The 22,827-nt window shown below is 35.2% G+C and overlaps 1 protein-coding gene across 1 annotated transcript in view; it reads left to right on the top strand.

The window, feature by feature from the left end:
• LOC128226858 (guanylate cyclase soluble subunit alpha-2-like) overlaps window positions 1–22,827 on the top strand; it is a 96,815-nt gene that overhangs the window by 4,725 nt on the left and 69,263 nt on the right. Inside the window, exon 2 of the mRNA XM_052936943.1 lies at window positions 21,553–22,235. Coding sequence (XP_052792903.1) covers window positions 21,579–22,235 — 657 coding nt within the window. The 5' untranslated portion in view covers window positions 21,553–21,578. The remainder of the gene's footprint in view (window positions 1–21,552; window positions 22,236–22,827) is intronic.

Below are 22,827 nucleotides of genomic sequence, written 5' to 3'. Positions count from 1 at the left end.
TCAAACGAAAAACAGTATAAATGAATCTTTTTCTAGTTTTGTATTCCGTTGTTATAATTGAAAAAAGGAAAAACCTATCAATTTTGGTTTTCTATACAGTCATAAGAAAAATGAATAAGGATTTGATGTTCCTTTTTCGTTTTTTTTTCATTTCAGTTGTTAAAAACGATAAACGAAAAGACGGTACATACGTGGACCAAGGCATCTTAATTCACGTTAAGCGAGAATTCCATACCTTCAAATTGTAATTCAAGACAATTACGAGTACTAGTCCTACTACTACTACTACTACTACTACTACTACTACTACAACTACATACTACTACTACTATTACTACTAGTACTAGTAGTACTAGTATGTATATAGTAGTAGTAGTAGTAGTAGTAGTAGTAGTAGTAGTAGCAGTAGCAGTAGCAGTAGCAGTAGTTGTTGTTGTAGTAGTAGTAGTAGTAGTAGTAGTAGTAGTAGTAGTAGCAGCAGCAGCAGCAGCAGCAGCAGCAGCAGCAGCAGCAGCAGCAGCAGCAGCAGCAGCAGGTAGTAGTAGTAGTAGTAGTAGTAGTAGTAGTAGTAGTAGTAGTAGTAGTAGTAGTAGTAGTAGTAGTAGTAGTAGTAGCAGCAGCAGCAGCAGCAGCAGCAGCAGCAGCAGCAGCAGCAGCAGTAGTAGTTGTTGTAGTAGTAGTAGTAGTAGTAGTAGCAGTAGCAGTAGCAGTAGCAGTAGTAGTAGTAGTAGTAGTAGTAGTAGTAGCAACAGCAATAGCTGCAGCAGTACCAGCTGTACTACTAAGACTTGTTGACCTAATATTTATTTAAACCACAATACAAAATAGTCGATTCTGTTCGGTGGCGTCAAAATGTAATAGACACGACTAGTGGGGAGTCATTTATTTATAGGGGTTGTCAGTATTTTACAGAAATTGAGTCACACTTTCTATAGAATGATGACCGGGGGTCGTGATTCTATGGGGGTCAAAATACTTCCTTACACCGGCTTTAATCTGGCATATCGCTTTAAACACTTCACTTTGGTTTTCTTACGTATACTATTACCGGGTTATCATTGTGTGCGTTGTGTACAATCAACATGCCACAGAAATGTTCTCATTCAATCCCCAGGATTCTTTTGAAATATTTTAAGATTTTTCATGTCTACGTGTATTATTTTTTTCAGACAAGTATACATTAAATAACTAAAAATCGCTGACAAACTTAAAGAATTTGATCCCTATTAATAAACATTTCATCTAATTCAAAAGCCTTTTTGAATCTACATGAAAATATCCCACATATGTTTGAAACTAATTTAGTTTTAATATGCAACTTCGTCTTACGATAATGCGCATTTGTAACTTGTTTACAGGCGTCATTTTTTATAATCTTTCGCAAACTTAGACATTAATTAAATTCTCATTAGACAATGCTTGTTTTATGGCCAGATGTGTATAATATATTGTCTTTGACTGAGTTATGACCATTGAAATGGTACAAGAAACCATATTTCAGCTCGTCCACAACATACAGAAATGTTATGTAAGTTTGTCAAGCATTCCTGAGATGTTACGTGAGGCCTTCCTCTGTGTCTTGTCTCGTCTCTATACTTTCATTTTAATTTAGAAGGTAGGAAACACATTAGTTCTACCAAACCATTAGTACTTCCGATGCCAATTGTTGTCTAGGTTGATTGATATATTACTATTTCAAATGGCGGCAACGAACCAATATATGAGTCTGAGATTGACGATGTCCAAAATTTTGTGAATATTAGTGCTTCTAATTAAGACAAATATTAAATATTAAAACGCCTTATAGATAACATACAGTACTGTTAAGACCAAACTTTACACTCATGTTCACTAGGAGTGCACTATTAATGAACACTTTGTGCACTATTGATAAACTAATGTAGTCTGTAGTTTATTAGATAAGCCAGTATTGATTTTCCTGGTCCACTCAGATTGGCCTTACTATATTGATTTAATTTTACTGATAAGATCATTTTCTCTAGTAGTTTATTGTTTAACTTGTGACAAAACATTTTAGTATACTGCATTTATTGATGACTTTATGATGTTCATCATTTAATGGGCCAGTAACTAGAGACAAGGGGTTTCTACCCATCATTTACTTGTCATATTTGTCATTTTTTTTTAATTCTAATGTAGGTGAAATAAGAATAAAACATTTCTTAAATAAATACAATAAATTTCTTTGTAAGCCAATATTTGAAAATAGGGTTGTTATACATATAATTGTGCTACTATTGTAACATCCAAACATTTTTTTTGGTAATTCAGACTTTTAATTAAAATCAATTAGTGATTACAAAATAATAATTCTGAATCCTAAGTATATAAGTGAACAGCACTATTATATATTCAAACTGTGAATGGAAAACCAATGTTTATGATAAAAAAGGTAATTGTAATTTAAAAGAAGAAGTGTTGATAAAAAAATACCTCACCCTTAATTAGATTTAAAAATAGAAGCTCAGGCTATTTCTTCAGAAACAGCTTTTTCATACATGCATTACATTATAACTTCATCAAAAAGTTTATAAATACTTATTTAAATGAATTTGCAATTGTCTGTAACTTTCCTGTATAGATGTTACTAACTATATTCACAACTAATTTCATTACTTTTCATAAATAAACATCTTAAAAGCCTAGTTTAAGCATTTGATACTGAATGTATCTATTTATCTTTATCTATAAAAAGAGCACAACAGGGAATTATCCTACCAAATGGCCCACTTACCAGGCATTAAAATTGAATTTCAGAAAATGATAAAATGCTTATTCATACTTTTGTAATGAGATTACCCATTGTAACAATGTTAGCCCCGATAGGTCGAGGTAATAAACAATACACAGGAAGTATCAGGAACCCTGCTGTGATTACATTAAAAATGGCAAAAAAGGGAATTATTCTATGCATCCAACCATTAAACAGGCATTACAATGAATATAAGTGCTATTAAACTTGCTATATGATGTTAAAATACATGATATGCATTGTAAATATTAAATATCTCTACTCAAACATCTTAACAATTTGATTAACAAATGATGAAAAGTGTCGTAAAGAAATAGTATTTTTATTTTATAATGCAGTTGCAACACAAATTATTAACTATTTTCAATCTTTAATAAAAACATATTTGTTACCATCTCTTCTCTAAAACCAATTTTGTAAATCATTTATTGAGTTTCCTTCAAAGGCCTAGTTTTAAGAAGATTGTCATGTTAATTCTCTGCTGTGTATCCCTTGTTTATTGTCACCTTTATAGAGATATATGGTAAGAGAATTTAATTAAAAAACGGAGCTTTTAAGGTAAAGTCCAGTCAAAATCTCTAATATAAATGTGTATGGTCAGTGGAATAAGAACACAGCTGAAGACAATATACTTCCTGTCATATCAACCAGTGTTAAGTATAGATATGTACTGGGGTATATACAGTCATCTGTTAAACTACAGTGCTTAAGAACGTGTCCCCCAGCTATTACTACCTGTATAAAGATATATGGTCATTTGGTAAACTACAGTGCTTTAGAATGTGTCCCCCAGCTATGCCTACCTGTATACAGATATATGGTCATTTGATAAACTACAGTGCTTTATAACGTGTCCCAAAGCTATTACTACCAGTATAACGATAAATGGTCATTTGATAAACTACAGTGCTTTAGAACGTGTCCTCCAGCTATGACTACCTGTATAAAGATATATGGTCATTTGATAAACTACAGTGCTTTAGAACGTGTCCCAAAGCTATTACTACCAGTATAAAGATATATGGTCATTTGATAAACTACAGTGCTTTAGAATGTGTCCCCCAGCTATGACTACCAGTATAGAGATATACGGTCATTTGATAAACTACAGTGCTTTAGAACATGTCCCTAAGCTTTGACTACCAGTATAAAGATATATGGTCATTTGATAAACTACAGTGCTTTAGAACGTGTCCCAAAGCTATTACTACCAGTATAGAGATATATGGTCATTTGATAAACTACAGTGCTTTAGAACGTGTCCCCCAGCTATGACCACCAGCATAGAGACATATGGTCATTTGATAAACTACAGTGCTTTAGAACGTGTCCCCAAGCTATGAATACCAGTATAAGGATATATCGTCATTTGATAAACTACAGTGCTTAAGAACGTGTCCCCCAGCTATGATCACCAGTATAAAGATATATAGCCATTTGATAAACTACAGTGCTTTAGAACGTGTCCCCCAGCTTTGAATACCAGTATAAAGATATATGGTCATTTGATAAACTACAGTGCTTTAGAACGTGTTCCCCAGCTATGACTACCAGTATAAAGATATATGGTCCTTTGAAAAACTACAGTGCTTTAGAACGTTTTACCCAGCTATGACTACCAGTATAAAGATATATGGTCATTTGATAAACTACAGTGCTTTAGAACGTGTCCCAAAGCTATTACTACCAGTATAGAGATATATGGTCATTTGATAAACTACAGTGCTTTAGAACGTGTCCCCCAGCTATGACCACCAGCATAGAGACATATGGTCATTAAATGACCGTCATTTGATAAATTAACTACAGTGCTTTTGAACGTGTTCCAAAGCAATGATCGCTACAGTCATATGATTTACAGTCAAAATACTTCAAAACGTAATGGATGTCTTAAATTTCAGTGTCAAAGTTGGATGCTTTTCATGATGAACATAAATAAAGGATTGATAGGTATTAAAATTAAAACAATGGACCTTTGTTTACACCTTCTAAAATACTAGGCACAATAATGCGAGTATAGGGAACTTTCGCCTATTCAAAAACCGTTAAAGACTCAGAAGCGGCTGTTTATATGGAGTACTAAGATACTAAATTATACTGTATTAGCTAAATCTAAATCAAAGATAAAGTACAGTGTAGATCTTCCTTTATTTCTTAATTGTTTGATTTAACCTAATTATTTCATAAAATAATCATGGGAAAATGTGGCAACTACTTACATTATTATTTTATATAAACACAATCAAAACTGAGTTCATTTTGACAAGAGAAATTTATGATAAACATTGTCAACCTTAAAACATTGTCAACCTTAATACTTTGCTGCAAAGGCAAATTTTCTATTTACACAAATATCTATGACGTAAATAGACCATCCAAGAACCTGCTGAAATCCGCACTGTCGTTTATCTAGCAATACTACAATCCGTACTGTACCTTAGGCTAACCTTTCATTTCCGCATAATCGCCGCCATATTGTGTACGACTTTAAAAACTACACCCTATAGTCCAAAATATCAATAGGCATAACGTTGACACACTGTGATAGGTATAATCCAAATAATTTACTCAAACAAATACAATAGTTCGATTGCTGCTGAAAAAAAAATCATTTGAAACATAAAAGCTATTTCACAAAATATTACATGACATGAACTCTTTAACCGCGTATGATTTATTTCTTAATAGCTTTCATCCATAAAATAAGTTCTTTGCCGGGGTTTGTCGGATCAGTCTTGAATGCCGGGATATGTGTGACGTCACACGGGGTGCAAACATGTGGTGTAGCTTACTATTGGATGTAGGGTAAAATGACTTCGTATGTAAATGCTATACTTTCATTATTTTTCATTATTTTGTTCAATAAAACTCACCAAATTGCAACGGTACAACTATACTAACAGTAACACGCAATGTTTGTCATAAAAAAGGCAATAACGCGTTAAATACACATAAGCAGGTACTTGACGCCCCACATTCACGTAAGTAGTTCTGTTGCTACGCAGGTGGTGTGTATTTATATATTCATGTTCAATATGTCGTGTCAGGCGACTAGTCGCGTTTCTGAAATACCGCTCTCTAAAGACTGTAGGCTTGCAGCCGACAGTCTAAAAACTGACCAAAATCATGGCATGTTCTAAAACCTGGCCTGGCCTGGCCTGGCCTGGCCTGGCCCGGCCCGGCCTGGCCTGGTCTGGCCTGCTGACTCAGCATTTTGTGTCGGGCCAGGCCAGGCCAGGCCATATTTTATACACATTGAGAGTACAAACACTAAATATATTGGAAAACAAGGATAGACCTTTATTTAGAAATAAAGCTGCATGTTAATGTTATTACTTTTTTCCTGAGTTTTATTTAGATAAAAAAGTAGTTTAATTGAATGCATGGGAATACACTGTATTAAAAACACTAAGCGGATTAAAAAAAATAAGTGCATAGATCTTGGTTTACAAATCGAATCTTAAAAAACATGTGTTCAAATTCAAGTTTACCATACATATATATTTTTTATTCTTTACATACCAAAAACAATATACATTTTATTTGTGATGATTTTTTTGTTTGTTATTATTTATGGTGTAGAAATTCCATCTTACAGTTCATATATATAGTTAAACATCCAAGTTGTTAAAAACTACATGCATAGTTTAATTGAAAAAAATTGTAAAAGAAAATTAATTAAATATGCATTCAAATAAACTACATTATTTATCTAGATAATTCTCAAAAAAGATATTATATTAAACATGCAGATTAATTTTTAAATAAAGGTCTATCATTGTGTTTGCGTATATTTAGAGCTTGAACTCTCATTATGTATAAAAACTGGTCTGGCCTGGCCAGGTTTTAGAACATGCCCAAAATCATTGCTCCCATGCAATTCATGTTTGGCGTAATGGCCATTAAATTTCGATGATTTAGCTGTTAGCAGATAACTGATAAAAGTTGACTAATGAATCAAAAAACCACTGACTGGAATATTCTGCATATGCCAGGTATATGCAGGAATAGAATGTTTCCTTCTTAATCGAAAATTGAATGGGATTTCTTGGCATTATGATTTAGTATCATTTACATGGTAAGAACATATTCCCTACGTATATAGTTTCATTATTTTGTGCCCTGATGCCGTTGCATGAATGAAAATGATGATGAAAACATAATATTTTGTGTGTAGAAACCTTTGATTATATGTAAGCAATACATGTTTAGATGTAACTACGAAGTGTTGTCGGCACTGGGACCAAAAAATCTTCATTACTCTCAGATCCGAAGCATTAACGGTATTTCTATCTCATGAGACGATAATTTAACACTGTGAAAAAATTAGGACCCACCAGTCAATTACTATTTTACGTTTTCAGCTATCAAATACACGGTTACAATCTTGTTATCAGAATATAAATTCATAAATGCATTATTTAGTAAGTTATAGTTAAAGATCTTTCACTTAAAATTTTGTTTGTTATACATGTGTATGTATTGATTTTAAATTCGGGTACCATTTTAACTTGCCTGCTTAATACAAATATCACAGCTTTTGTGTAGTAATCGAAAACATTAAACGGTGTTGTACTGGGTTCGTTGCTGTAGTTACAAACATTTTTAACGAATTTGAAATTAACGCCTGACCGAATGACATTAACTGGTTGATTTATGGACTAGTCTAGCTAATAATTGGTTCGCCGAAATAATATCTTCAATTTTCATTTCAAATAAGTTTTGAATTTTTTATTTTAACTTTCTAAAATAAAAAGGTTTATATAAATTTAAACATAACACTTCATAATTGAACACTTTCGAGACCAACTTCTATTCACCAACGTTTCAACGTTGAAGAATGGCTTTCAACGTTGTTGTGTCTGCTGGAACATTTATAAAAGTATGAATATAACCCGGTTGGCTCAATGTCTTACTCACTCAAAACTTGACCAATTATTGTTTGGTTTGTGTCAGCAAATGCATAAAAAACAAGATATGTTATAGCATTAGAAACTTGTTTTAGACACGAAAAACAGTTACTGTTTACTCTTTGTTTACATAGTTTGAAAAACAAAGGGGTGTCCAAATACGTTCCAGTTTAGGTTAAATAATGATCAATTAAAAGACTTGTTTTATGGTTAGTTACATTTATATTAATCATTTTAAGTTTATTAAAATCAGATACGCGGCGTATTTGGCCTGCGTATATAAACAGTATCAGCAAACCCTTCCTCCTGCAGTTTTATTGTACACACCACGTACATACTAAGGAATTTTGCTGTCTAGATATCAATAAACATCAAACATAATGTGTTTGTCTTGGATCAGTGCTAATCTGACAATCAACTTACCATAATAACTTTTCACTTATACGGCCGTTTAATTGACATAACTCTGTTTGTTGAAAATATTATACAAACAGGGTCAAAGTCAAATAAGTATACATGTTAAAAAAGAACTAACCCAGGTTTCATTCATTATTCCGTAAATATGGTGGGTATTATATAAGATATATATATTTTATTTATGTTATGTCAATGTCGAACAAAACACGACAAAAACTAGGACGAGAAACATACCTGCATGCAATCCTATCATGCGATAGACAGTTATGATAAATCAGGGGATTTGTTAGTCTGTTGCGCGACGTAAGCTGTCTTATTGGAAGCAAGACCTATTTTTTAAAAAGATAAACGGCGACCATTTGTAAACACGGTCATGAAGAGTGAATGAGAAAGCAGTATGAACTTAGCATGTGCATTTTGTTTTATTTTAATATTAAAAGTGTTTTAAGTATTGCTGAGGTTGAAAAAAGTTAAGTTTTACGCAAATTTCTTGATCAATGATATAATAGCAGAGTTATACACTTTATTTAACGAAGGTTACATACTTAGTGTACAATCATTACAGACATACTACTTATTTCCAGCATGGCCTTCACACAAAAACTATTACTAAAACACATATACTAACTTACATATTAAGCAACATACAAAACATACAATCACACTATCACTATCATACTTTTCTCATGTAATTCAACATAATTATACATGTATTCAACATTTCTTCGACAAACACACCTCAGTTTAATATGATGATTATAAATTACAATAATTTCATCCTGTAAATAATGTAGATATATTCAGTAAAACTTCATTCAATCAATATATTTTCAACATTTACGTCATATACGTACATTAACACAATTCATGTAAACAGTGAACTATTTATTATAATGTGAATGAAATAAAGTGTCAAGATTTTTTTGCATAAGTGATAATATTATTCTGCCAATAAGTAGCCTTTTAATGCATGTTTAAAGGCTGGTAGCTTATCTTGACATTTAATGTATGTAGGAAGAGAATTCCAAATTTTCATTGCTTTATAGGCAAATGTATTTTTGATATAGTTTGTGTTATACAACAAAAAGATCCTTGTTTTCTGAAGAACGCAAGCTATAGTGCTCATTTTTTGGCAAATGTTTACAATTCTGTGAAGTACGAAGGAGTCAAACATTTCATGCTTTTGAAAACAAGTAATGACAGATGATTATAGCACCTGTCTTCAAAAGATAGCAACCCTGACTGTTTGAATATGTTTCCACAGTGGCTAGTTTTCCACAGTGGCTAGTTCCCGACTTCATTATTAGCTTAATCGTTCTTTTCTGAATATTAGTGATTATTGTGGTATCTGAGGAATGTGTAAGTCCCCAGACACTGCAACAGTACTCCATGTTTAACATGATATTTGCATTATAATACAATAATTCCATCTCGTCTGTTGGATAATATGCTATTCTTCTTAGAAGTGCCAGTTTTGAAATAAGCTTATTCACTACAGTATTAACATGTGTATGCCATGACAATGTCTGATTAACATGCACCCCGAGGACCTTTTGACATTTCACGTTTTCTACTGACAATCCATCTATTGATAGTTCAAGTTGCATTGCATGTTTTGCTTTATAATTAGTACATAGAATCATACATTTGTTTTTTGATGGATGGATTGACATATTATTTGTCTTACACCAACAGTTCACACTATTAAGACTTTTTTGTAGATCTGATTGAATGCTTAATATACTTGGACCTATTTTGTATAACGTGGAATCATCTGCATATAAATCAATACATGAATTGGAAGAAATTAAAGGCATATCATTGATGTATATTAGAAAAATTAAGGGTCCGAGTATTGATCCTTGAGGGACACCCGACATAGTTTTCATTTTCTCAGAATTAATGTTGTTCCCTTTCACAAATTGCATCCTGTTAGTCAGATAGGGCCTAAATAATTTCATAGACCTTTCTTTGAAGTGATAAAGTTTAAGTTTGTGTAAGAGTATTTCATGGTCAACTAAGTCAAATGCTTTTCGGAGATCGAGATAAATGGCCCCTACATAATCACCACTGTTTATACCCTTCAACCATGTATCTATAAGATGGTTAATGCAGTCTGACATGAGTGATTTGAACTTATTATACTTTACAGTTGTTGTTTTTTGGGAGGCTCAGCCAAAGTAACGGATACATCGTCTATATTTTGATTTATTGTTAATAACATCACGGACCTATAAACATAATATAAATAATTCGTATTTTGTCAACAACAAACAGTTATGCTGTTTACGAATCGTAGCTACTCGGCCATCTCCGGCCAACTTTAGACGCGGCCCGAATTTCATAGTTGAACGAACAAGAAACCATTACTGAATAAGTGTTAGTTCCTAAGATGGTTTAACCAAATACATGTCTTGTTTTAAATATAATTTAATAAATTGCACTTAATTGTAACATTTCATGTGTTTCATAAGGAAAACAATTAGAAGTCGGTATCTATAACATTTCATTTCAAAACTTCATCTGATTATTGCCTCTCGTAAACTCGCCGACTACTTTAAACCAATCAAAACGAATCGTTTAGTTTATGTTTTCTACATTATTCATTAAACACAATATTTGATTGGTCTTCAACCTAAGTCATTTGTCTTAACATCTAGGTCAAGACTGGGGTTAAACGGCTATCGCCGAAAAATGAAACCAGTCCCACTTTAGTGTTTCTGTCATTCTCATCCTCTATCGAGTGTTGCTTTTTAGCCGGATTTTTCATCGAAAAATTACGGGTTAAAGAATGGCGAAAACCGGGCGGGCGGGCGTTAACAATTTTGTATTAAAGTTTTCATATTATGTAATAAAATCAAGAGTTTTTATCCAGTGGTAATCAAACTTTATACAATGGTAGATCATAATGAGAGGAAGTGTAGTGTACAATTACCATAACTCTATTCTTGCTTATTACTGAGTAATTGCCCCTTGTTACTTTTTTTGTCTGGAGTATAACTTGAAAAGTACTGGATGGCATTCATTGGAACTTCATACAATGATAAAGCACAGTGAGAGGAAGTGCAGTGTACAATAACCATAACTCTATTCTGGCTTATTACTGAGTTATTGCCCATGCTATTTTTTTTTGTCCGGAGTAATGTTATTTTTTTTTGTCCGGAGTATAACTTGGAAAGTACTGGATGGAATTCATTGGAACTTCATACAATAGTAAAGCACAGTGAGAGGAAGTGCAGTGTTCAAGAACCATAACCCTACCTAAACTAATTACTGAGTTATTTCCCTTTATTTATTTTTCTGCTTTTCCAGACATTAACTTGCAAACGACTAGATGGAATTTAGTAAAACATTATACAATGGTCAAGCACAATGAGAGGAAGTGAAGTGCACAAGAACCATAACTCTATTTCAGCTAGCTACAGAGTTACTGCCCTTTGTTACTTTTTATCTTGTCCGGAGCATAACTTAAAAACTATTGGATGGAATTTAATAAAATTTCATACAGTGATAGATCATAATGAGAGGGAGTGCAGTGTACAGGAACCGCAATTCCATTTCAGCTAATTACAAAGTTACTGCCCTTTGTTTCGTTTTTCTTGTCCGGAGCATAACTTGAAAACTATTAGATGGAATTTAATAAAACTTCATACAGTGATAGATCATAATGAGAGGGAGTGCAGCGTACAGGAACCGCACTTCTCTTTCAGCTAATAACAGAGTTACTGCCCTTTGTTACTTTTTCTTGTCCGGAGAATAACTTGAAAACTATTGGATGGGAATTAATAAAACTTCATACAATGATAGATCATAATGAGAGGGAGTGCAGTGTACAGGAACCGCAGTTCTATTTCAGCTAATTGCAGAGTTACTGCCCTTTGTTACTTTTTTCTTGTCTGGAGTATAACTTGAAAACTATTGGATGGAATTTAATAAATCTTCTTAAGTGATAGATCAAAATGAGAGGGAATGCAGTGTACAGGAACCGCAATTCTTTTTCAGCTAATTACAGAGTTACTGCCCTTTGTTACTTTTTCTTGTCCGGAGCATAACTTGAAAACTATTGGATGGAATTTAATAAAACTTCATACAATGATAGATCATAATGAGAGGGAGTGCAGTGTACAAGAACCGCAATTTTATTTCAGCTAATTGCAGAGTTACTGCCCTTTGTTACTTTTTTTCTTGTCTGGAGCATAACTTGAAAACTATTGGATGGAATTTAATAAAACTCCATACAGTGATAGATCATAATGAGAGGGAGTGCAGTGTACAGGAACCGCAATTCTATTTCAGCTTATTACAGAGTTACTGCCCTTTGTTACTTTTTCTTGTCCGGAGCATAACTTTAAAACTATTGGATGGAATTTAATATATCTTCTTAAGTGATAGATCAAAATGAGAGGAAGTGCAGTGTACAGGAACCGCAATTCTATTTCAGCTAATTACAGAGTTACTGCCCTTTGTTACTTTTTCTTGTCTGGAGCATAACTTAAAAATGATTGGATGGAATTTAATAAAACTTCATACAGTGATAGATCATAATGAGAGGAAGTGTAATGTACAGGAACCGCAATTCTTTTTCATTCAATTACAGAGTTATTGCCCTTTGTTACTTTTTTCTTGTCCGGATCATAACTTGAAAACTATTGGATGGAATTTAATAAAACTTCATACAGTGATAGATCATAATGTGAGGGAGTGCAGTGTACAGGAATTGCAATTCTATTTCAGCTAATTACAGAGTTACTGCCCTTTGTTACTTTTTCTTGTCCGGAGCATAACTTGAAAACTATTGGATGGAATTTAATAAAACTTCATACAGTGATAGATCATAATGAGAGGGAGTTCAGTGTACAGGTATTGCAATTCTATTTCAGCTAATTACAGAGTTACTGCCTTAGGAGAAAGAATTCCACGGCCATAAAAATTCATTAATTTTTGTCAAATCTTTATTTAACTTGCTCAGAATATTTGTCTTCTTGTTGTCTTAAACATTTGTGAATATGGGTCACCTCAGATCAAAAACTAGGTCAAATCTTAGGAAATTTTTTCCCAATGTCATAAAAAAATTCTCAAATTTTCATGAAAACTTTTACAATTTTTTTTCTCCAAAGTATAATAAAAAATTAGCAAAAATTACAGTTTTTCCATTTTTTTTTTCAATTTCATGACATTTGGTTACTTCACATACATACACACACGCGCACACATGCTTTCACACTGGTACACACACCATTGACCTGTCAGCACAACAGTGAAACTACAGACTACCACTCTGGCACCATTAAGTATAGATATGGGTCTTTTGGGTTAAAAATATTAGCTCAAATATTAGGTTTGCAAAATTGCATCATCAAATAAAAAAAATCCGGCTTCGGAGCTGTTAAAACGTATTTATTTTACAACGATTGTGAAACAAGTTATTACATCATTATATTGATTACTCTCCTTGGTACGATGTTACGCGAGTGTGGTCTTGTGTGGTTGGGGTTACTGATGTACCCGGAGAAAACCCACTTGTCCGACTTGGTGACCACAAACCAAGCTCACATGCGTCCAGCCACGGAATTGAGCCCAGGTCGCCTGGATGAGATGCGAGTGCACTAACCACTGCGCTAACCGTTGTCGGTCGGTCCGTTGCATGTTTCCTTGTCCGGAGCAAAACTTAAAAAAAAAACACTACTGGATGGAATTTAATTAAACTTCATACAATGGTCAAACATAATGAGAGGAGGTGCAATGTACAGGAACCATTACTCTATTTTAGCTAATTACAGAGTTCCTTTTGTTTCATTTTCTTGTCCGGAGCATAACTTGAAAAATTCTTGATCGAATCTAATAATTTTTCATACTCTGCACAATGAGAGGAAGTACAATGAAAAAGGCTCCATTTCAGCGTTATTGCCTTTGTTACTTTGATCTTGTCCGTAGCATAACCTGAAAGTACTTGATGGAATTTAATTAATCTTCATAATTCCGACTCTCTTCATGAGGCCCCGATGAATTATTTTTGATTAATAAACCTATATCAAAATCAAAGTAATGATTACAATTGACGGTCCGTTGACAAGTTAAATGAATCTTACCAAAACATAAAGCCTCAATTGAAAAATGCCGCTAACCCATGAGAATAAACATGATGCGAATTTTCTTGAAAGGAACTCGCTCATGGTTTGTAAAATGTACTTTTTACGGACTTTTGTTCAAATACAAAATAAAGTGTGTCAAATCATCACGAGAGTTAAAACTAAGATACTGACAGCTGGAACCCTTCAACAAATGTTGATATAAGCTCAAATATTTTCTTTGAAGTCCACGATTTCCAAACCGTCAGCAAAAGACTGTAACGTGATTGATCGATTGACATTATCACGTGACGTTTACAATGTTTTGATATAATCTTAAAATATCCAGCATAATATGTGAGTCCTGGTCGCGTGGATGAGAAATCAGTATTCTTTTATTTCTTGACAGCACCAACGTGGTTTCGATCAGGTCTAAAACTAGATTTTCTTTTTGTACTTTGATTGTATTTTTCTGCAATGTCGGTATCAAAGAGTAAAACAATGATAAAACAAGTGTTTTCCGATGCATTACCGGGGGAAAAAATGTTCCAAAAACACGAGCAAGTCCCTTTAAGAGTAATGATAATATCGTCCAATTACAATCAGAGTGACACATGCGTGGTAAGGAAAATGAATGCAACTGAATTTATGAATAACGATGGGCGAGTCAGTGTTATATCTTTGAAGATAAAACATAATCAATTATCTGTAAGATTATGATAATGATGTTTGCTCAATGTAAGAGGAAATCTGTCTGACTAAACATAGAAGGTGTTGATAACGAAAATAAATCTACTCAAATATTGAAATATCTTATACAAATATGTGCATTTTGTTTAAATAGACAGACGAGTATAAATATGTAGGTGCTAAAATGGGCATGTTAACACTTCAAACACCATATAATAAGAATGTATTGAAATTTACATCAATCAAAACCTGACATTGGTGGTGTGCTTGAAAGTGTACATGTGAGTTAATAAATGAAAATATAGTATTGAATTATGAAAGAATATTGACACAGTATGTGGACTATCAGACAGCTCTTACCATGACGAAGAAGTATGAGTTAATCTGTAATGTGATAACCATCTTATGTCCTTCACTTATTCTCATCGAAAAGGGTGATAATTTTTGTCGAGGCTCTGCGCCTCCCTTTGGGATGACAGTGTTGCATCATGTTTCACAAACAAACGTCACGTGCATAGAGTATTGTGGGCCTCCATTTAACATCGAAGCTGATCCCTCATTATTCTCTCCTCTCACTTCTTTGGCGCTAAACTGTTTTCTTCAGCTTTACATCTCATCTAACTATGAGGGTATCCGCCCCCTTTAGGCTGCACTGGAGATGAGGGTTGCCACCCCTTAAGGCTTCAATGGTGATGGGGGTAGCCGCCCCATTTCGGCTGCACTAGAGATAGGGGTATCCGCCCCCTTTAGGCTGCACTTGAGATGGGCATATCCGCCACCTTGAGGCTACACTGGAGAAGAGGGTACCCGCCCCTTTTAGGCTGCACTGGAGATGGGCATATCCGCCCCATTTAGGCTGCACTCGAGATGAGGTATCCGCCCCCTTTAGGCTGCACTGGGGATGAGGTAACCGCCCCCTTAGGCTGCACTGGGGATGAGGTATTTTCCCCAGTTAGACTGCTCTGGAGATGGGGGGGTATCCGCCCCTTTTAGGCTGCACTGGATATGAGGGTACCCGCTCCTTTTAGGCTGCTCTGGAGATGGGCATATCCGCCCCATTTAGGCGGCACTGGAGATGAGGTATCCGCCGTCTTTAGGCTGCACTGGGGATGAGGTATCCGCCCCTTTAGGCTGCACTGGAGATGAGTTATCCGCCCCCTTTAGGCTGCACTAGAGATGAGTTATACGCCCCCTTTAGGCTGCACTAGAGATGAGGTATCCGCCCCCTTTAGGCTGCACTAGAGATGAGGTATCCGCCCCCTTTAGGCTGCACTAGAGATGAGTTATACGCCCCTTTAGGCTGCAATGAGGATGAGGTATCCGCCCCCGACATGAATTTTTCGTAACTTAGTAGAGGGGTATATGTGATTTGCACCCTCAGTGGTTTCATACCATGCGAGAGATAAGTTCGTCCAGTTTGTTACGTAGTTACGTAGGAGGAATCATATGTTCAAATTAGGGCATCATGCTACACTATATATATTTTAGGTCAACTATTTGATGATTAATGGAAACTTGGTTAAACTATCAAGAATATCAAACAGTTCTATAAATATTTATTAATTGACTTGAACACCATCATACTTATCACTTTAATGTAGGACCTTACCATTTTGACTTTGGAACTAAGTAGTTAACTTAGGCAACTAATAGACAAATAAATATTATGGTCGTTAATTACAAGTAGGTAGAAATAAAATGACATGTTGGCAGTTCTATAGACGACGAAGGCACAACGCATCTACTCTTCCACAGTACAACGTCATCGATACTACTAATATTAAATATACATTCACTTCTCTGTTCTCATTGCATAAGTGAATGGATTTCTTTCAGACTGAATTAGAATAATTGACTTAAATAAATATTTGTTGTGATGCCAACTTGTATTTTCTTAACTATCCATTATTTCGTTTACTCTATTGTCTATTGACCGATTGATTCCGATTGCCTGTGGTTTCCAGGAAAAATCAGTCTGTCTAACCTTTTACGTTATTTACACAACGATATTAATATGTTTATTTTATCTCATACTGTCTAAATAATGCGCCCTTTCTAGATATTCTACAATTGATAAATATTTGCTGTAAGTCGTTAATGTTCTACTTTTAACGGCTTATGTAAGATAAATCTATGCCATTGGTAATTTTCTATGACAATTTTCTATGACATTTGTCATAGAAAAAGTCAATTATTGTAAAATCCTATCTGTAATAACAGCATTTGGAATGAATCGTTGATACTTGTTACAATTATCTTTGTTTTCAATTATATTGACTAACGTAGGAAGTGTTTTGTCTTAGTTACCACACGCACTTTTTTTACATTTGGATTTTTGCATTGTGGCCGTGTTATCAAGGATTACGAATTTCAGTGATATATTTACCGAGCGTCACAAATTAAATTGAAGGTTTTACTTGCAAAATCAAATAAACTGTATTAAATGCGACCAATGAAGCTCTTCCCTTCGATGTGTTTTATAAAAACATAGCAATTTTGGTAAGATGGCCCCGTGCATCAACTACATGGACAATGGCCATCAAGATGGCTCCATGCATCAACTACATGGACATTGGCCTTAAAGATGGCCCCATCTACCAACTACATGGACAATGACCTTCAGGATGGTATCATGTACGAACTACATGGACAATGGCCTTCAAGATGGCCCAATGTACCAACTACATGGACAATGACCTTCAAGATGGCCCCATCTACCAACTACATGGACAATGACCTTCAGGATGGTATCATGTACGAACTACATGAACAATGACCTTCAAGATGGACCCATGCATCAAGTACATGGACAATGGCCTTCAAGATGGCTCCATGTATCAACTACATGGACAATGACCTTCAAGATGGCCCCATGTACCAACTACATGGACAATGACCTTCAAGATGGCCCCATGCATCAACTTTATGGACAATGGCCTCCAAGATGGCCCCGTGCATCAACTACATGGTCAATGGCCTTCAAAATGGTCCCCAATGAATCAACTACATGGACGATGGCTTTCAATATGGCTCCTTGTTTCAACTACATGGACAATGGCCATCAAGATGGCCCCGTGCATCAACTACATGGACAATGGCCATCAAGATGGCCCCGTGCATCAACTACATGGACAATGGCCATCAAGATGGCTCCTTGTTTCAACTACATGGACAATGGCCATCAAGATGACCCCGTGCATCAACTACATGGACAATGGCCATCAAGATGGCCCCGTGCATCAACTACATGGACAATGGCCATCAAGATGGCCCCGTGCATCAACTACATGGACAATGGCCATCAAGATGGCCCCGTGCATCAACTACATGGACAATGGCCATCAAGATGGCTCCTTGTTTCAACTACATGGACAATGGCCATCAAGATGGCCTCGTGCATCAACTATATGGACAATGGCCTCCAAGATGGTCCCGTGCATCAACTACATGGTCAGTGGCCTTCAAAATGGCCCCAATGAATCAACTACATGGACGATGTCTTTCAAGATGGCTCCTTGTTTCAACCACAAGTGCAATTGCCTGCAAGATGGCCCCGGGCATCAACTAAATGGATAATTGACTTTAAGATGGCCTCGTGCATCCACTATATTGACAATGACATTTAATATGGCTTCGTGCATCCACTACTTGAACAATGGCCTTCCAGATGGACCCTTGTATCATTTACATGGGCAATAGCCTTCAATATGGCCGGCGTGTATCAACTACTTGAACAATGGCCTTCAAGATTTCCTCATGTATCAACTTCATGGACAATGGCCCTCAAAATGGCCTGAATGCATCAACTGCATGGACGATGACCTTAAAGATTGCCCGAATGCATCAATTTCATTGACAATGGCATTCAAGATGGCCCCATGTATCAACTAGATGGACAATGGCCTTCAATATGGCCCGAATGCATCCACTATATAGACAATAGCCTTCAAAATGGCCCTTCATTTTGAAAGTAGATTTTAAGAGTTGAGGAATTTTGTCCAAAAAATAAAGTTTTGGTTCTAGATATGCGATCCACAATCAAATAAATTGCAAAACAAATTATGTCAAACACTTTTTTTAGGACTACTATTTTACGCCGTATACATGTCTTATATTTTACGATGGATTAATGTCTTAAGCAGAATTAATATCTTGCGAAGATCACAAAACAGGCCATGTTAGTTTTTTTTTAATAAATTGGTTAACGGATCCAACGCCCAATTATTTCGAAAACTTCAAAAAAAAAATATATATAAAAAAAATTTTTGGGTATTTTTTTTTTTAAATATTGAAAAACGTAAATCAGTTTGTTTGTTTTTGCGCACATGAAATGATGTAAAACCTGTTGCCTGTTCCTTTGCAACATAATAATGCAGTTTGAATTATTTTCAAAATGGCGGCCTCAATTGAGCTGAGATCATACAAAAAAAAAATTCTCATTTTCAACATACCATCTGCATTTAAACTATTTTTTTTGTATAACTGACATCAAGGATGATGTCTGTATCAATGGTAAGAAATCACATATTAACCAGAGGAATTGATAAAATATATTGTCCTGTGTTTGTCGCAGGGGGCATTAATTGTTAAACAAATTATATGGAGACTACTATCCAAGTAATCAAAATCTGGTGTAACTTATATTTTGCTAAAGCTGTAGAGAAATATCTTAACTTCAAAGAATTCATTACTGAATATAAAGTCATTTTTATTATTTACATTTCCTTATTCCATTTAATAAATAATTGAGTCAGTGTAATTTGTTACATTGTGCTTTTTCTGTTGAGAAGAAGTAGTGCCCAGCAAGGAGGAGACACAGGCAAATTCATTGTAAGGTTGATATGTGGAAATAGTGTTGCAAATAGGAAAACTCTTGCAGCGAGGATGTGCTTCAAAAAACATCAACAAAAAGTGACAGTAAAATTGAAAGTTTGTAATAATATTGACTTAAAATGTGACATTGTGCACCAGACAATTGTAACCACAGCCCCCCCCCAAGGTCCGGGGAATAGGGGGTACTTTGACTTTCGGTTTTCGGTCTAGCCAAGCCCAGGCAACTACTGGTGAAACCCCTGCCAAATGCCCCCGCACCCAAGGGACTTTATGTAAGACCCATTCCCCGCTATATTTGGCACGAAAACAAAACCACCCCATTCACCCGGCACTGCGGGACCACCTGGAAGGTAAACACACGGCCCATTTCCCCGGCTATCCCCAGTATACCCCTGGACCTGGGGGCCGTGGTAACAATTGACTGGTGCATTATTTTTGGGTGGAAGTGTATAAAATGTTTATATAATGATTACATTAATTTGAATTTGAAATTGGTAGGAGAGAAAATTGGACCGTAAAGCCAAACATAAGTGTATGATAAAGTGAGCATTTGAACATATCAATATTCATTATAATATTGAGGCATTGAAGACATCGTGTTGCATGGAAATCAAAACATACTTAAGCATTTCAAATGTTATTCATATGTATGTATGAACATGTCTTTCCTGTTTGTTGTTATTTTGAACTTTTGGTTTTGGGTTTCGCCACAAACACTATAAAAAATGCATGTACATGTATTGTAAAAATAATAGTATAAGCATGAAATCCTTTTTTTTTTCGCACCACCCGTCCAACATTTAAAAAAAAAATCCGTTAACCAATTTATAAAAAAATGGCCTTACATCGTATTGCAAAAACCTTAATGTGGCAGTCCCGTCAATGAATGTGTCGAGCGCGGAGGTAGCTAATCTCGTGGCTTTACAGGACAAGGGCATTATTTGCGAGAGATCTTCACAAATAGCGACTCCTCCTCGATAGCACGGTGCCTTCCAATACCACCGTTGCCACAATACCGAATTGATGTTTGATATTTTTAACACATAAATTATGCGTGAATTCACTTTCGTAGGGTCTGCTATCTTTTTTGTGCTGCTGTTTCGCTATGGTATCAGCAGATTCAAAAAAGACTGAAGTTATTAATTGATTGTCTTTGATGCAAGAAATGTGCTTATTATTTTGATAACAAATCCCTAATTGCTATCAGTGTTTATTGTATTGATTTTGAAATCTTTGATGTCTGAACATATATCTAAGGTATATTTAAGTATATAATAATGATTCCGAAGAGAGTTGTGTTTTGATTCATGCAATAGAACTAATTCGATATGTATATAGAAAAAATGCGAATAGCTACGTATACGCTCTGAAAGTCTTTATGGTTTTTGTTTAAAAAGAGAACGATCCATTTCCAGTTTTATTTGTATATACCTCGTTATTTAGTGCCCTCCCTATCGCTGTAATAAAACTAATCTGGTTTAGCTTTATTGCACAACTGAACGGGATAATTCTCGTTCAATTTTGAAAACAAAATTTATTACCGGGCGTTCTTTTTATGGCGCGAGTCTCCCAGACTCGATGTTGAGCATTAGAAATATTATCATTCTGTCTCGCAATGTAGCATTGTCATTGTTTGCAAATCCCCAATTACAAGAGAAAACCCAGCCTCAAACGATGTTTCCGTCCTTTTGACGCAGACTTTCTTCTGTCATTCATTTTAATAAATTGCATTTACATTTGAATTAATTTAAGCATAGTCTTCCTCAACCATAAAGAAAATGAATTTGCTGATTTAAGGTCTGTGCACTTAGTAAATACTGGTTTGCTACGCATTTATTTTTTATTAATTGTTTACTTACAGAGACCACGCGAAGGAGGGGGTGCAAGATGTACACCAACTATGTCAGCGATCATAACAAACAGAAAGAACGGTGTCATGATGATAGGCAATGTGAAAGAGACGGACAAGGCTCTAAATGCTCACGTAATGAATGTCCGTTCGCGGAACAACATGCACCGAACAAGAAGGAGGGCAGTCGTTGTCCTATCATGTTAATGATGTCAGAAAGAATAGAGACAACACCAAAACAATTGACTTCAATTGGAACGGCAAGTGAAAAAAACTCCGCTGACACACCGGAGGGATCAAATTTAATTTTGTCAACAAACAATTCAAACCCGGATGTCTCAAATGCAACAATTTCAGATGTTACACCGAATAAACTCAAAACAAATACCTCACGAAAACAATCAAACTCACTTGACACTGCCACAATGGCGGCAACACAAACAAAAAGTGCCACAGACGATCCGTCCACTGGATGTAGCAAATGCGAGTGTTGTGAGCGAAAGAGTCGTTCCCCGGTCCGATCAGTCAGTGGTCAACACATTAGCCACGAAGCCGGTAACACCTCCACTTCCAGAAGGAAAACCAGTAGTATCTCTATGGTATCTTCCTCCACCGGTTCCGATGAGGTTGAGGGGGAGAGGAAGATCGACCTCCGTGGCCTTATCGAGAGTATCGGCACACTTCTCATCCCCGTGGTAAGTCAATAATAATATTATTTGGCCATTACCCACAGTCAGAACTTTTGTAATGACAAATATTTGTGAACTTGTGAATCAATTTACTGTCGCCCCTTCTTTCATAAAGACTTTAACTCGGACTCATGTTTAGTGTTCATAATTCTAATTTCACTTATACTGGGATAATTTTGCTAAGTGTTTGCCTCATTAAAACACATGGCAATTTGTTTATCGCCGTGCTAAGATCATACTTTATTTATTTGTAATTTGGTTAGTGTATTTAAATTCGCTGTCTAAATTTTGACAGCTGCTGTTCTAACATTGCTCACAATTTGTACTGATTCAAAGTATATAATTATACTTTTGTCATTTGATTGCCTTACTGAGAATGTTTGCATCTTAGTCCATATTTATTTCATATAACCATTACCAATACCATGAATCAACAGCTTGTTGTTAAGAACCGCTTTCACTGTTTCCTTATATTACTGATACTTGGACTTTATCTTTTTTATGGGCGATATCATTTGGTCATTTATCTTGATGATATTTTCCGTGGATATGTATCTGTTACATTCCATTCAGGTACCCTGTATTATAATCGATTTTG

Source organism: Mya arenaria, chromosome 3 (genome assembly GCF_026914265.1).
Source record: "Mya arenaria isolate MELC-2E11 chromosome 3, ASM2691426v1".
Lineage (NCBI taxonomy): Eukaryota > Metazoa > Mollusca > Bivalvia > Myida > Myidae > Mya > Mya arenaria.
The sequence above is the reverse complement of the archived record's forward strand: the minus strand, read 5'-3'. Positions and strand labels throughout refer to the sequence as shown.